General features: G+C 43.3%; 1 protein-coding gene across 2 annotated transcripts in view; it reads left to right on the forward strand.

Annotated features, from left to right (window-relative positions):
• gins4 (GINS complex subunit 4 (Sld5 homolog)) overlaps positions 1-16,290 on the forward strand; it is a 37,069-nt gene that overhangs the window by 13,732 nt on the left and 7,047 nt on the right. Inside the window, exons 5-7 of one of the 2 annotated variants that reach the window (XM_068001637.1) lie at positions 4,769-4,857; positions 5,761-5,851; positions 9,275-9,387. In XM_068001637.1, the coding sequence (XP_067857738.1) occupies positions 4,769-4,857; positions 5,761-5,851; positions 9,275-9,371 (277 nt within the window). In that variant the 3' untranslated portion in view covers positions 9,372-9,387. The remainder of the gene's footprint in view (positions 1-4,768; positions 4,858-5,760; positions 5,852-9,274; positions 9,388-16,290) is intronic. The other variant, XM_068001636.1, reaches the window with a different exon arrangement.

The raw sequence follows: 16,290 nt of genomic DNA on the forward strand, positions 1-16,290 counted from the left end.
GCATGGCTGCCAATTTGTGCACAGGAAGGTTTTACAAAGAGCAAATAAGAATGAGCTGCTAGTCTGGTTTTTTGGTGGTGGTGATTGATGGAGGAATGTTGGGCAAGGCCTGGAGGTTGCGGGGGGGGGGGGCTTGAGCCCACAACCTCTGACTTACTGGTGAGAGTGCTAGGAAATCCAACACACAGACATTCGGCTCTCGAAATATTGAGAGCAATTATACAGAAAAGGGAAACTGTGATTGATTGGATTGAAATTCAGAGTCATACAATTTCAATACAGAAGGAAGCCATTTGGCCCATTGTTGTGCCTGTGCAAGTATTAGCTCCCCCACCATATTGCATTAATTGAATTAATTGGGTAGCAGGTACTAGCAAGCAATCAGTGAAGAAATCACATGTTCCCCTGATGGTTCAGTGAGTTTATTCAGTGAGTAGTTGAGCCACACAGATCAAGAAGCCCCACATTTAACCTGAGCTAGCTGATATCGGACAGGGTGCTATGACTGGCCGCGGCGTCCCTGGGTTAGGAAGAAGAAATACCGCCTGGGTTCCTGTCCTGCTCCAATGATCTCTTTTTGCAAGTCAGTGTGTACATGTCAGATAAAGACAGGATTGGGCTACTCTGTAATGTGGCTGAATTGGCTGCGGATAGTCTAAAGTGAACTATGGGCACTAGAGGATGACAAGTGCCGGTTGGGCTTTGCTCCAGCAAGAAGTCAGCACCATCACGAGTGCAGAAAAACAGTCAGAAAAGAGGAAAAACAAATAGCAATTTATGTGCTTCTGAAATAGGTACTGGGTCCTGCCCTGCCGCTAGGTTGTACCTGTATAGTACATTGCCTGGTCAATGAGTCTGTTAACTATGGACACTGTCTGCGTTACTATCCTTTATTAGCTGGGTAAAGGAGAGACTGCACTGTAACGACTGGAATAACCTCTAGTGTGTTTGTTCTGTGCGATGTATCGTCTATTTCTTGCAACACATTGCTGGGATGGTTCTGAAATTACCTTCCGCCTGTCAGGTGGTTCTATGTACATTGAGCTTCCACATTGCTGTGGTCTTTATCTCATGTTGCATTGGCCGGTAGGTCCAATACCGTTGCAATTATTGAGCTCTGTGATTACAGCGAACAATATATTATTAGCTGGAACTATCTCTCCCAAAAGGCTGGATGCTTGGTCAATTGAAATCTTCAAGACTGAGGTTGATAGACTTTTGTTGGATAGGGGTATCAAGGGATATGGAGCAAAGGTGGGTATATGGATTTGTGGTTCCATGATTTAATTGAATGGCAGAACAGGCTCGAGGGGCTGAATGGTCTCCTGTTTCTATGAATTAAATTTTGTAACTTTCAGTTAAAGGGAAGTACTAGTGTTTTTCTGGCTCTCCCAGTGGCTTATGGTGATAAGAGTTCAGAAAGTTCCATTAGGAAGGATATGGAGGAGCAAATTTGCAGGGAAATTACTGAGAGGTGCAAGAACTATAAGAGTAGTGATAATGGGGGACTTCACCTATCCTAATATAGACTGGGATAGTAATAGTGTAAAGGGCAAAGAGGGGGAGGAATTTCTGAAGTGTGTTCACGAGAACCTCCTTGATTAGTATGTTTCCGGCCCAACGAGGAAGGAGGCATTGCTGGATCTGGTTCTGGGGAATGAGGTGGAGCAAGTGACAATGGGGGAACGGTGATCATAGTATCATAAAGTTTAGATTAGTTATGGAAAAGACAAGGAGCAGTCTAGAGTAAATTGGAGGAGGGCCAATTTCAGTGGGTTGAAAACTGATCTGGCCTGGGTAAATTGGAATCGAAGATTGGCAGGCAAAACTGTAATCGAACAATGGGCAGCCTTTGAAGAGGAGATGGTTCGGGTACAGTCCAGGTACATCCCCACAAGGGGGAAAGGTAGGGCAACCAAAGCCAGAGGTCCCTGGATGACAAAAGAGATAGAGTAAGATGAAGCAGAAAAAGGGGGCATATGACAGATGTCAGGTTGATAACACAAGTGAGAACCAGGCTGAATATAGAAAGTACAGAGGAGAAGTGGAAAAAGGAAATAAAAGGGGCAAAGAGAGAGTATGAAAATAGACTGGCGGCCAACATAAAAGGGAATCTAAAAGTTTTCTATAGGTATTTCAATAGTGAAAGGATAGTAAGAGGAGGGGTGGGGCCAACTAGGAACCAAAAAGGAGATCTAGGCATGGAGGCAGAGGGCCTGGCTGAGGTACTAAATGAGTACTTTGCATCTGTCTTTACCAAGGAAGAAGATGCTGCCAAAGTGACAGTAAAAGGGGAGGTAGTTGAGATACCGGATGGGATAAAAATTGATAAAGAGGAGGTGCTAGGAAGGCTGGCTATGCTTAAAGTAGTTAAATCACCCGGTCCAGATGGGATGCATCCTAGGTTGCTGAGGGAAGTAAGGGTGAAAATTGCAGAGGTACTGGCCATAATCTTCCAAACATCCTTAGATACGGGGGTGGTGCCAGAAGACTGGAGAATTGTAGATGCTACACCCTTGTTCAAAAATGGGTGTAAGGATAAACCCGGCAACCACAGGCCAGTCAGTTTAACCTCCGTGATGGGGAAACTTTTCGAAACAATAATCCTGGACAAAATTAATAGTCATTTGGACAAGTGTAGATTAATAAAAGAAAGACAGCACGGGTTTGTTAAAGGCAAATCGTGTTTAACTAACTTGATTGAGTTTTTTTATGAAGTAACAGAGAGGATTGATGAGGGCATGGCAGTTGATAAAGTGCCACATAATAGGCTTGTCAGCAAAATTGAAGCCCATGGGGGGAGAAAAGGGGCAGTGGCAGCATGGTTACGAAATTGGCTAAGTGACAGGAAGCAGAGAGTAGTGGTGAACGGTTGTTTTTCGGACTGGAGGAAGGTGTACAGTGGTGTTCCCCAGGGCTCGGTACTAGGTCCACTGCTTTTTTTGATACATATTAATGACTTGGACTTGGGTGCACAGGGCACAGTTTCAAAATTTGCAGATGACACAAAACTTGGAAGTGTAGTAAACAGTGAGGAGGATAGACTTCAAGAGGACACAGACAGGCTGGTGGAATGGGCGGGCACGTGGCAGATGAAATTTAGTGCAACGATGTGCGAAGTGATGCATTTTGGTAGGAAGAATGAGGGGAGGCAATATTAACTAAATGGTCCTATGCAGGAACAGAAAGGCCTGGGGGTATATGTGCTCAAATCTTTGAAGGTGTCAGGATGGGTTGAGAAAGCGGTTAAAAAAGCATACGGGATCCTAGACTTTATAAATAGAGGCATAGAGTACAAAAGCAAGGAAGTTATGTTGAACCTTTATAAAACACTGGTTCGGCCACAACTGGAGTATTGTGTCCAATTCTGGGTACTGCACTTTAGGAAAGATGTGAAGGCCTTGGAGAGGGTGCAGAAAAGATTTATTAGAATGATTCCAGGGATGAGGGACTTCAGTTACGTGGATAGACTGGAGAAGCTCGGGTTGTTCTCCTTAGAGCAGAGAAGGTTGAGAGGAGATTTGATAGAAGTGTTCAAAATCATGAAGGATTTAGATAAAGTAAATAAAGAGAAACTGTTCCCATTGGCGGAAGGGTCAAGAACCAGAGGACACAGATTTAAGTTGACTGGCAAAAGAACCAAAGGCAACATGAAGAAAAACTTTTTTACACAGCGAGTGGTTATGATCTGGAATGCATTGCCTGAAAGGGTGGTGGAAGTGGATTCAATTGTGGCTTTCAAAAAGGAATTGAATAAATATTTGAAAGGAAAAAAATTGCAGAGCTACGGGGAATGGGACTAACTGGATTGCTCTTACAATGAGCTGGCATGGGCTCGATGGGCCAAATGGCCTCTTTCTGTGCTGCAACCATTCTATGGTATGTTTCCACCGTCTGTGTCAAGTTAACTGATCTCAGTCAGGAGATTGGTTGATATGTACAATTGGCCTCTATGTTCCCAGGTGAGGAAAAAAAATCAGCCTTGGTTCCCACTCCTGATCACTCTCCAGGTCCATGAGATTTACCAAGCTGATACCGGGGATGTGAAGCTTTGGTTATGAGAAGAATCTGGAGCTGTTTTCACCAGAACAGGAAAGGTTAAGAGCAGATCACTGAGGTGATTGCTGTTTACTTTATCCGAATGCCTTCTAATTTCAAAGAACTGTTTTCACTAGTCCGTTGCTACATCTATGATCATCATTAAAAAATGAGTGGAAAGGTTAGGAGAATTTTTTAATACAGATTGTCGTCAGGGTATGGACTGACCTACTGCTTTGGGGTATGGACAGAGAACATAAGAAATAGGAGCAGGAGTAAGCCATAAGGACCCTCGAGCCTGCTCCGCCATTCAATCAGATTGATTGTCCTTTTGTGTTGGGGTATGGACTGTCTTACTGCATTGGAAGCAGAATCCATAATAGCTTCTGAAAGGGAAATGGACAAATATCTGAACAAGAACATAATTAAAAGGTATGTGGTCAGAACAAGGGATTGCAGAAACAATTGGCCATATGGCTTCCTGTGCTGTAGAAATGTTATGATTCTGAGGTACTGGAGGGCTATTAGTTCCTTTGGAACCACACCACAGTTAGAGTTATTATCTTGGCGGGGTGGGGGGGCGGGGGCTGCTGGCAGGGAGTGAGAGCATTTGCTCCTAAAGTAGGAACAGATTGCTGGCCTGCTCTGGAAACTAACATGCCACAAATTATTTGTTGCATGAGTTGCGTATTGAAGGTGGTCCTCCCTCAATGATTTGTTTGCTTTAAAGGTACACGGCAAATTGTGAGACACACCTGAAGAACCTTGGCCTGAAACATGTGCCTTCTAATTTGCAAGTGCTGGACCTCATAAAAGCTGGTGAGTGGTTTTAAGTTGTAGAGCTTGCCAATTTCTGAACTAAAATGTTTTAATTGAAAGAAGGATAATGTGTAGTGGGGAGGAGAAAAGGGAAGGAGTCATTTCAATAGAAATTATTAATTTTCTCTACCTCCAATCCTGGCTTGGAGGAGTTGTAATTTACACTGTTCACTTTTACTGTCAGCTATTTTAGTGTCAGCTGTGGCTCAGTTGGTAGCATTCTCGCCTCTGAGTCAGAAGGTTGTGGGCTCAAGTCCCACTGCAGAGACTTGAGCACAAAATCTATGCTGACACTCCAGTGCACTACTGAGGGAGTGCTGCACTGTCGGAGGAGTCATCTTTCGGATGAGATGTTCAACCGAGGCCCCATCTGCCCTCTCAGGTGGACATAAAAGATCCCATGGCATTATTCGAAGAAGGGCAGGGGAGTTCTCCCTGGTGTTCTGGCCAATATTTATCCCTCAACCAACATCACTAAAACAGATTATCTGGACATTCATCTCATTGCTGTTTGTGGGATCTTACTGTGTGCAAATTGGCTGCCGTGTTTCCTGTATTACAACAGTGACTTTACTTCAAAAGTACTTCACTGGCTGTAAAACGCTTTGGGACATTCTGAGGTCATGAAAGGTGTTATATAATTACAAGTTCTTTCTTTTGGGATTTCCTCCCTTCAGGGAGCCATTGAGACATTGTATACTGAAAGTTTTCTATTATATACTGTCTTGTTAATATTTTTAAGACATTGTAACTCTTTAAGTCGTATTGTCAAGGTGCTGTTGGACCCTGCTCAGTGGGAGTATGCTCGTCTGGATGCCGTTCAGTGAGTTTTTGTGTATGTGTAATTGCCGCTCGCTTTGCTTTGGTTTTTTTGAATTGAACTTGTTCATTTTTCCGCCTCAGTTCCCAAACCCAACGTGGATTCTTTTGTCTTTCTGCGAGTGAAGGAAAAGCAGGAAAACATACTGGTGGAACCCGAGACAGAGGATCAGAGGTAGGAGAATAGTGTTGGCCGTGCAGTCTTATCATTAGGCAGAATTTGGTAAAACAGAAGCAATATGCTTTTAGCAACCATATGCAAACTGTTTTAGAATTGCAGTGACTATGTTTGTGGATGACTGTATCAGTGAGCATGGCCATGAAGGTCTCAGGTGCTGACATCTGTTGGGGTGCAGTTAACGACTGGGCTAGGAAGGGCAATAGTAAGCTGGAGTTTCCCTTTCTTGACCACTATCCCTGACAGCCATCAAGAGTATCCATGCAGATATGGGTTAAGAGGATTGGGTTAGACTTGAGACGAAAAGAAAGACTTGCATGTGTATAGCACCTTTATTATGTCTCTCAGAAACATCTCAAAGTGCTTCACATACAATATTGTTATGTAGACAATGCATCATCCATTTTATGCATAGTGAAATCCCACAAACAGCAATATGATTTATGGCCTATTAATCTGTTTTTGGTAGTGCTGGTTTGAGGGAGAATATTGCAAAGCTTCCTACTGTTCTTTGAATAGTGTCTTGGAATCTTCAACATCCACTTAAACACTTGACTAGATAATCGGAGCTTGGATTTAATGTCTCATCCGAAGGACATCGCCACCGACAATGCAGCAGAATGTCAACCAAGTAGCCTGCAATGCGGACTCTCACGTGAAGAATAGTTGCTGGGACAGGCATGGGAGCTATTGTTAGGGTACAGCTCTATGGGTAACAACAGTCAGTATCTTCGGGAGAGGCCAAAACTAGGGAAGGGAATGAAACTGTGGTGTTTGATTCTGTTTTCCTGCTGAAAATGGACCCTCAGACTGTCTCTTGTACTGCTTCACTTCACACTGAACACTGTATCTAACCCGTTCTGCATCTGACCTGGGAATATTTGATGGGAAAGAGTAAAGGGAGCTTTACGCTGCCTCTAACTTACACTTCATTAATCTATAACTGCTTGGTGCAGTTCCTTCATCGTCGCTGGGTCAAAATCCTGGAACTCCCTTCCTAACAGCACTGTGGAAGAACCTTCACCACACGGACTGCAACGGTTCAAGAAGGCGGCTCACCACCACCTTCTCAAGGGCAATTAGGGATGGGCAATAAATGCCGGCCTCGCCAGCGACGCCCACATCCCATGAACGAATAATAAAAAAAAGACACTAGGTGCAAAACATTGACGACTGTCCCACTGTGCAGCATTTACTTCGATCAGCACAAAATCGCCATCAAAACAATGGAGGGAATTGTAAACTTTTACTATATCCTTAGAGTTCATATTTCCCTTGTATTTTAAATCCTGCTCTAGTTTCTATCTAACTCCAATGGAACTGACCTAGAAGTTTTCTTTTAATGCTGAATCTTCTAAACTAGATTCGTGGAAAAAATACATTTTATCAGTGAGTACAATGAATGTTAATTGTTAGAGAGAGATGTGTGACAACTCTTGCTGTGATGCTTTTTGTCTGATTCCGCTCTTGGGAAGTGCATTGGGCCATTTTTCTATATTAAAGGTGCTATATACATGCAAATTGTTGTTAATGCTATGGCTTTCCCCCCTTCACCTCTGGTATACAGCTCTCAAATGTGTGACTCAGTGGAATGGCAGATCAAATCTTTGTTTGACCACTTTTGTGAATTTGTGAATTTGCATGCTAGGGTGATAGCCCTTGACTTTAATTTTACAAAGGTTATAACGATTAATCTATACTCTCTGGGTCAGGTACTGTGGCTGACATGATTGTGAGTCAGTCATGTCTGATCTTGTGCCACTCAGGAACTGCGTCTGGGCAGTATGTGCAGTTTCAGTGTTGCCTTGCTGCTCGCACTTCTGAATTAACAACGCTGTCATCTGTCTTAAATTTTCTACGTAGTGGAGTATTATTTTTTTCCATTTGTCTCCAGTTCTCCCCCTCTCCCCAGAGGTCACTGGCCCCTGATGTGTTTTAGTTCCACGGGTGCCTGCAGACCTCTCATGTCTTGCTCAAGTGGCTATCCTTAAAGGTGAATCTGGACAATGCGGCTAGCTTAATCAACCATGGAGGGCGTCAGAGCTGTGCTTAATCCTAAATTCACCTGACATCCTCACACTTCCCAGCAGGGGCACTGGTTAGTCATCAGGAGTAGAAACCTTGGCTGACTTTTTTCCCTCTAGCACAGGAATACTGAGGCCAATTGTGCCACCATTACCGCTGCCAAGACTGAGATCAGGCACCGCGGCCCAGTGGGATCACCCAGCAGTGCAGTGGGAGTTCAGTTTGGAAAGGATCAATACGGCTGTTTATGAATGGTTGAGTTCCAGTTGTCTTTGTGCTGTGACTGGGTTTGAAGTTGTACAACTCCCTTTATCACTAACATTGAGATTGAATAGTAATGGAATCTGTGTTGAAGGGTGGTTGTTTGTTTTAAAAAAAAAGGTCGTGGAGGCGGTGACATTTATTAATACTGCACATGAGCAGTGGGGCTTGAACTTTACATTAATGATGTCCTGCACAGTGATCTTGACAGTGGCATCTGCCATCTTGAATCTGGATATGCCAGGCTGCTGGTTCAAGAGTCTTATCAGTAGAGAGCTGAGAGCAGTTTGTCCTCTTCCCCTCCGGGAAGCCTATAAAGTGTATAAAGCCTTTCTTTGGATTTGACTGTTGGTTAAAAATGCTGACTGGCTGTAAGAAGACAGAGGAAAGCTGACCGTACCATGACATCTCAGCAAGTGGTGCTTTCTGATCATAGTAAGTGCTGAGGTTTGAGCGAGGCTAAGATTGAGAACAGGGATCATGAAGACTAACTCACACTCATTGTAAAAGAAATACAAGGAGAATTGTTCAAACCAGCTTAAATCTTCCACTTCCAGAGAAAAAGGGAAAGCCTTCAAATTAAAAAAGCAAAGTGTGGAAAGTGCAGCAGGTCGATCAGCATCTGAGAAGAGGAAAGTCAGGCTAATGTCCTTTGTCAGAACTGGTTCTAATGAAGTGTCTCCACCCAAAGCATTACTGTGTGTCTCCTCTTTTCAGATGCTGATTGACCTGCTGCATACTTCTAGCATTTAATGCTTTCATTCTCGGACTCCCTGATTCTGATAGTCCTTTAACCGGATTGTCCCCACCTGGCCCTATGTACGATCAAAAACTAAAGGCAGGCTAAGAAAGTCTCAAAGCTAAAATGGTACTTTGCTGAATAGCTAGCACTGCCTCCAACTGGTGATTCTTCAGTTAGTTGTACTGAAAGAGCACCACCCTTTCAAAACATGCACAGTCTATTGCTCCTGAGTTGGAGTGTTTACATTTGGAGAGAGACGACTGTCCTAGACAGGTGGAGAAGGAGTTTGATGCTCTTATGCAGAGCAAACTGTACACAGGGTTTGTCTGCACGTAGGAATCATTGTGGTCACTGGGATCTCTTAAGTCTTCCATTTTTGTTTCGCCCTCCAGGGAGTACACTGTTGATTTGGAGAAGGGATCCCAACACTTGATGCGATACAGAACCATTGCTTCTCTTGTGGCAAACGGTGCAGTGCAGTTAATATAAATGGAGATACGGAGAGGTAAGATCAAGTGGACTTGACAAGTACCAAGTACCTCACTCCTCAAACCATGGCTTGAAATTACTCGGATGGTGATGTGCAGGTGCATACAGGATGTCACCATTTCAATCCCCAGCACAGATCGTGGTGTGAAATTGTGGCAGAGTTTCAGCATTTGTATGTGAGACACCTGCCATTTGACTGTACGCATTTAAAAAAGAAATTGTTAAAAGCATGCTGTCTCGCAGAGCTGGCTAGGGAATAGCACCGTGTTGTTACCTATGGAAAGTCAGGACAAAGTGAATTTCTCTCTCTGCATTCAATGCTGTAGGTATAGGGGTGGGAATCTGGAACCTGGTCGAGTGAAGCTCTGTCTAGTGGTAGAAATGTGCTGCTGCAGGTCTGACTGTGTGTCAGAATGGTGATGCCCAAATAAGGAGTGTGTGCAACATACACAGGAAATTTAATATTGCTATTTGATCTCCTGTGGTATTGGAGTCAAGAGCAAGTGTTGTCTTCAGGTGAAACAAGGAAGATAAATTAGAATTATAGACTTCTACAGCCCCTGTAGTCATACATTTTGTCCCTGTATAAATTTCAATGTCCATAATTATAATGGAAAGTGCATATGTAAACTTGTCATGCTGTAATCACACTTTTCCCCACTGCTGACTGAATAGCTGTCTAGCAGTCTGTTTTTATTTGAGTTTCAGCATTTTTGTTTTTATTTTATTAGCTTACATTCTTCAGTGTTGTCTTGCCTTCTTTCTGGTCTGTAAAGCGTCAGCTTCTTTGAGCATTCTCCAGCTAATCCCCTTTAGGTTGAGATCAGCTTTGTTGCTTTTTCCATAACCGTTGCAATACACACATTTGTTATGACCAAAACTGAATTTCCAAGTGTAGTTTGACCATTGCACTGTATAGCCATAGCTGGGGGGGCGTTTCCAAACGGGTCCAAGTGGGCTGCACAGGGGTGTTCCATGGAGCCTTGCGTAACATATATAAAGTTCTAATTTGTGTTTCCATATATCTCAGGTTGTTGATACTTACAGATCTTGGTGTTCTGAATTAGGATTTATCCACTCATGAGGCAACAGCTCTAAGAATAGTCCTTTTCAAACCTTAAAGCCCACAATATTTAAACCGGTCAAAACAACAAATATGAAATTTAAGCACAAATGGGACTGAGTTGCCTGGTCTTTGAGGGCCAGATTGCTGGGTTCAGGCCACTTAGCATAGCTTTAATAGATTTATACAGAGCACTATAAAAGGGCACGAAAACCGGGAGAGACAGAATGACCCCAAAATAAACGCAGGGAAAAATCTGAAAAAGTGATTTAATAATCAACGCAGAGGGAGGAGCGGTGGAGCCCGTGGAATTTAAGCCAAGTGTTTAATTTACTGTCCACACTCTAATTTTAACTTTCAACCAATCTATCAACTTTATTTACATATTTAACTATTTATTTAATCAGAGTAACTAATTACCAATGAATTTGAAATCAAGCTAAATCCATGTACTAAATATAATCTAGACTTAAAGTGATTCTATTAGTTCTAGAAATAAACTACTGCTAACAAATAAATAAATAAAGTTTAGAAATGGCACCACAGGCAATGTATCAGGACTGCAGTATGTGGAATTTGTGGACAGCGAAACTGTCCAGGATGACCAGACATGTAGGAAATGTATCTGCCTTGAGACACTCCGGTTCAGAGTCTTTGAGGTGGAATGCGAGTTAGTGACCCTCTGACGCATAAGGAAGGGGAGGAATATCTAGATAGATATCTGCAGAGCACAGTCACACCTCAGGAAAGCTCAGGTGCAGGAAGGGAAGAGTGTGACTGTCAATCAGCAGAATAACAGGAACTGAGAGGAGGCAGAGAAAGAGTTACTGCAGACACTGGTCCTATCTAACGGGTACGATGTACTTGCTACCTGTGAGGATAAGGATGAAGACTGCAGAGAGGATGGCCAGAATGCTAACTGTGGCACTGTGGAGCAGGAGGCAGTCCAGGGGGTTTGGGGGTGAAGGAGCAGAACTGGAGGGTAGAGGGTAGTAGTCATAGGGGATTTGATAATTAGGGGGATAGATAGCATCCTGTGCAGTTGTGACTGAGAGTCCAGGAGGGTGTGTTGCCTACCCGGTGCAAGGGTAAAGGATATCTCCAGATATCTGGAGAGGAACTTGGAAAGGGAGGGGGAAGATCCAGTTGTTGTGGTCCATGCTGGAATCAATGATGTAGGGAAGAACAGGGAGTATCAGAAGCTAGGAATTAAATTAAAAAGCAGGACCTCAAGGATAGTAATCAGGATTAATACCTGAGCCACGGGCTAATTGGCATAGGGAGAGACAGATCAGGAAGGTGAATGCGTGGCTGAAAGACTGTCGTGGGAAGGAGGGGTTCCATTTCATGGGACACTGGCACCAGTGCTGGGCTGAGAAGGAGCTGTAGTGCTGGGACGGGCTCTGCCTGAATAGGGCTGGGACCAAAATCCTAGTGGAAAGGATAAATAGGGCTGTGGATAAGACTTTGAACTAGTAAGACGGGTGGGGGTTATCGAACATAAGTATAAAATAAATGTTAAAAATCAAGAGAAACGATTACTGAAAACAAATTAAATTGCCTGTACAGCAATATGCACAGCATCAGAAACAAAATGTGGGACCTGGAGGCAATAATTCGTAGAGAGGAAACATAGAAAATAGGAGCAGGAGTAGGCTATTCGGCCCTTCAAGCCTGCTCCGCCATTCAATATGATCATGGCTAATCCTCTATCTCAATACCATATTCCCGCTCTCTCCCCATATCCCTTGATGCCTTCTGTGTCTAGATGAAGGAACATCTAGGAACTGGATGTAGGAGGGATAACTGAATCATGGGTACATAAAGAACTGGATTGGCAGTTAGATATTGTAGGATATAATGTATTCAGAAATGATAGGGAAAGAAGAAGGTGGGTGGGTGGGGTAGCTGTACTAATTAGTGATAACAATGGTAGTAGAAAAAAGGTATATAACTAACATCAAGATAGAAACAGTATCCATATGGATTGAGATAAAGGATAAGGGATCGATCATACTAATAGGGGTATACTACAGACCACCAGTGGAAGGGAAGTGGAGAAGAAATATGCAAGCAAATCTATGAAATGTGTAAAAAACATCGAATAATAATCATGGGAGATTTCAGCTACCCCTGAATAAACTGGTAAAAGGAGGTAGTAAAAGGAAAAAAGGGAATGGAGTTTTTAGTGTGTACAGGACTAATTTCTTATCCAGTACATAAGAAGCTCAACAAGAGAGGAATTACTACTGGATATAGTAATGGGAAATGATCCAGAGCAGATAAGAGCAGTAAGAATAGGGGAACATCTAGGCAATTAGCGATCACAATATAGTAAGGGTCGAGATAATGATTTTAAGAAGGATATCAAGGCCTTGGAAAGGATGTAGAGGGATAGAATTGTAAAGTGAAGAAATTATGTTAAATTTCTTTAGAACCTTGGTTAAACCATACTTGAAGTATTGTGCACAGTTCTGATCTCTACATTATAAAAAGGATATAGAGGCATTGGAGAGGGTGCAAAAAAGATTCACAAGAATGATACCAGAACTGAGAGGATATCCTTATCAGGAAAGGATGAATAGGCTGGGGCTCTTTTCTCTAGAAAAGAGAAGGCTGAGGGGTGACCTGATGGAGGTCTTTACGGTGATGATAGGGTAGACGTGGAGAAGATGTTTCCACTTGTGGGGCAGTCCAAAACTAGAGGTCATAAATATAAAATAGTTGTTAATAAATCCAATAGGGAATTCAGGAGAAACTTCTTTATCCAGAGAGTGGTTAGAATGTGGAACTCGCTACCATAAGGAGTAGTTGAGGTGATTAGCATAGATGCATTCAAGGGGAAGCTGGATGAACACGAGGGAGAAAGAATAGAAGGATAGGGTGATAGACTGAGATGAAGTAGGGAGGGAGGAGGCTCATGTGGTGCATACATTTTGGCATAGACCAGTTGGGCCGAATGGCCTGTTTCTGTGCTGTAGTTTCGATGCAGCTTGATTTACTAGAATGTTACCAGGGTTGAGGGACTTCAGTTATGTGGAGAGACTCTGGGATTGTTCTCCTTAAAGCAGAGAAGGTGAAGGGGAGATTTAATAGAGGTGTTCAAAATCATGAAAGGATTTGATAGAGTAGGAAGGGAGAAATTGTTTCCAGTGGCAGAAGGGTTGATAACCAGAGGACACAGATTTAAGATAATTGGCAAAAGAACCATAGGGAAGATGACGAGAAATGTTTTACGCAGCGAGTTGTTATGATCTGTAATGCACTGCCTGAAAGGGTGGTGGAAGCAGATTCAATAGTAACTTTCAAAAGGGCATTGGATAAATACTTGAAAAGGAATGAGGCAGGGCTATGGGGCAAGAGCAGGGGACTGGGACTAATTGGATAGCTGTTTCAGAGAGCAGGCACAGGTATAATGGGCTGAATTACCTCTTCTGTGCTGTAAGATTCTATTCTATTTCTTATACCCGCGACCGTTAAAAATCAGAATGTCCTGGTTTTGCAAGTCTGGCCATCTTACAGAACTCAAATATCAAACTTTCATTCCGACTCCATGGTGAATACTCTATTTTCAGAATCCCAATTAAAATAACTAAGAATAGTACGTAGAATCTATCAGTGGAAGCTGGCTGCTACAGGAGATATTCCAGTCAGCTGTTGGGCTGTCATTGTACCAGGCCACAGCAAGGATAAAAATATCTTTCTCCATGTGACCTCAAGGGCAAAGACAGCACACCCACAATAGTGCCACAGATCACAGGACCATAGCCTTACCATTTACTGTGCCAGTGTCTCAGCTTTGGGCCGGCTGGTTCCTTCCTAACTCAGGATTGTATTAATTGTACATTCCTCCATTCCCAAGGCACAGAGTTAAGGTTCCATGAGTATCACCAGGAAATTACCATTCTTGGTTTCAAGCAGCACGGATCCAGGTCAGAACCTGGTTTTACTGGTGCCGGTAGCCTGCTGATACCTCGTGCTATTCCAGACTGTGAGTGTGGGTGGCCTGTTCATCCATGGGTGGCACTACAGCCCTGCTTTGATGCAATGTTCACACATACTTGTTGGATATCAATCAGGAGCAAGAAACCTGACTAATTTTTTCTCCGCTCCAACCTAGGGTTATGACCCTGGTTGAGATCAGTTAACTCAGCAGAGAGACAGGATTCCACTTAAAATCTTTTTATTGTGTAAGGTTCAGCACTACTCCAGCCACTGCAGTTACCAAGGGATCACTGGGAGCTCTCAACTGCATATTTCAAAGAAACAAACACTTTTCGGTGCACTAAGTAGAGTTTTGCCATGTGGCTTTAACAGGGATTCAGGCTCATTACTTAACATTTAATTCACTGGAACCTTCATTAACAGTGTAGCCTACACGTTAGCTCAGCGGTAGGACTCTCACCTCTGAGTCAGAAGGTCATGGCTTCAAGACCCATTCCAGAGACCTGACCACAAAATCTTGGCTGACACTCCAGTGGAATGCTGAGGGAGTGCTGCACTGTCGGCGGTGCCGTATTTCGGATCAGTCTGAGCTGCCTCTCCTACATTTTAAGTGACCACACTTCAAAAGTACTGTATTTGCTGTAAAGCCCTTTGGGACGTCCTGAGGTTGTGAAAGATACTGTATAAATGCAAGTTCCTTCTTTCTTACAATGTGGTATGAAAGTCACTGTGCCAATGGGTGAGCCATCCCGCAAGGTTTGTTTTGGGTGACACTAATAAGGTAATGACTGTGAAATGTATGGACTAGAGAGGCTGCAGCTATCACTTCTCAACAGTGCTAAACAATGGGAACAATTTTTAACTCTTGCATCTCTAGCTTCCCCTCCCCCACCCCTATAATCACTCAGCTAATACTCTGTATCTCCCAGGTCAGGAACTATTCAGTTAATGCTGATTGAGTCAATCTATTTAGGTTTTGCTTTGAGTTTTTTTTGTTAATTTTCATTTTCTGAAAGAGCTGACAATTTCTAAGCCTTTGCCAATGGAGCTCTTGATTTTGGGAACAAGAGGAGTGTGTGGCACAGTGGGGTTAGTGATGAACAACAGTAGGAACAATTCAGGGAAGCTATTTTGAGACTGAACTAGTAAAGAAAGGATTGGATGTTTTACCAATCTCAAAGCTGCAGGTTGATGGCAAGTGCATGTTCCTAAATTATACCATCATTCTGCTAGGAGTCTCACAACACCAGGTTATAGTCCAACAGCTTTATTTAAAGTCACAAGCTTTCGGAGGCTTCCTCCTTCGTCAGGTGAGTGTGGGATTCTATAAAAGGTACAGCATATTTAATCAGAGAACAATGCCTGGTGATTACACATAATCTTTCCAACTGCCCGTTATCCAGGCAATCAAAGGAGTTGAATAGTGTTCAGACAGAGAAACATTTCATACAAGACTACTGAATACACAAATGGTCAGAACACAAAGACAGACAGAGAGAGAAACACCTGAAAGGCAGAGAAAGAGAGAGAATATGACCAGTTGTATTAAAAACAGATAACCTTTTTTTCGCTGGTGGGGTTACATGTAGCGTGACATGAACCCAAGATCCCGGTTGAGGCTGTCCTCATGGGTGCGGAACTTGGCTATCAATTTCTGCTCGACGATTTTGCGTTGTCGTGTGTCTTGAAGGCCGTCTTGGAGAACGCTTACCCGAAGATCGGAGGCTGAATGTCCTTGACTGCTGAAGTGTTCCCCGACTGGGAGGGAACCCTCCTGTCTGGCGATTGTTGCGCGGTGTCCGTTCATCCGTTGTCGCAGTGTCTGCATGGTCTCGCCGATGTTCGAACAGCAACCTAACCTCAAACAGACCATCGTTCGCAGCAAATTACCCAGCTTTCAGGAGAACAGCG

This window comes from Heptranchias perlo, chromosome 20 (genome assembly GCF_035084215.1).
Source record: "Heptranchias perlo isolate sHepPer1 chromosome 20, sHepPer1.hap1, whole genome shotgun sequence".
NCBI lineage: Eukaryota > Metazoa > Chordata > Chondrichthyes > Hexanchiformes > Hexanchidae > Heptranchias > Heptranchias perlo.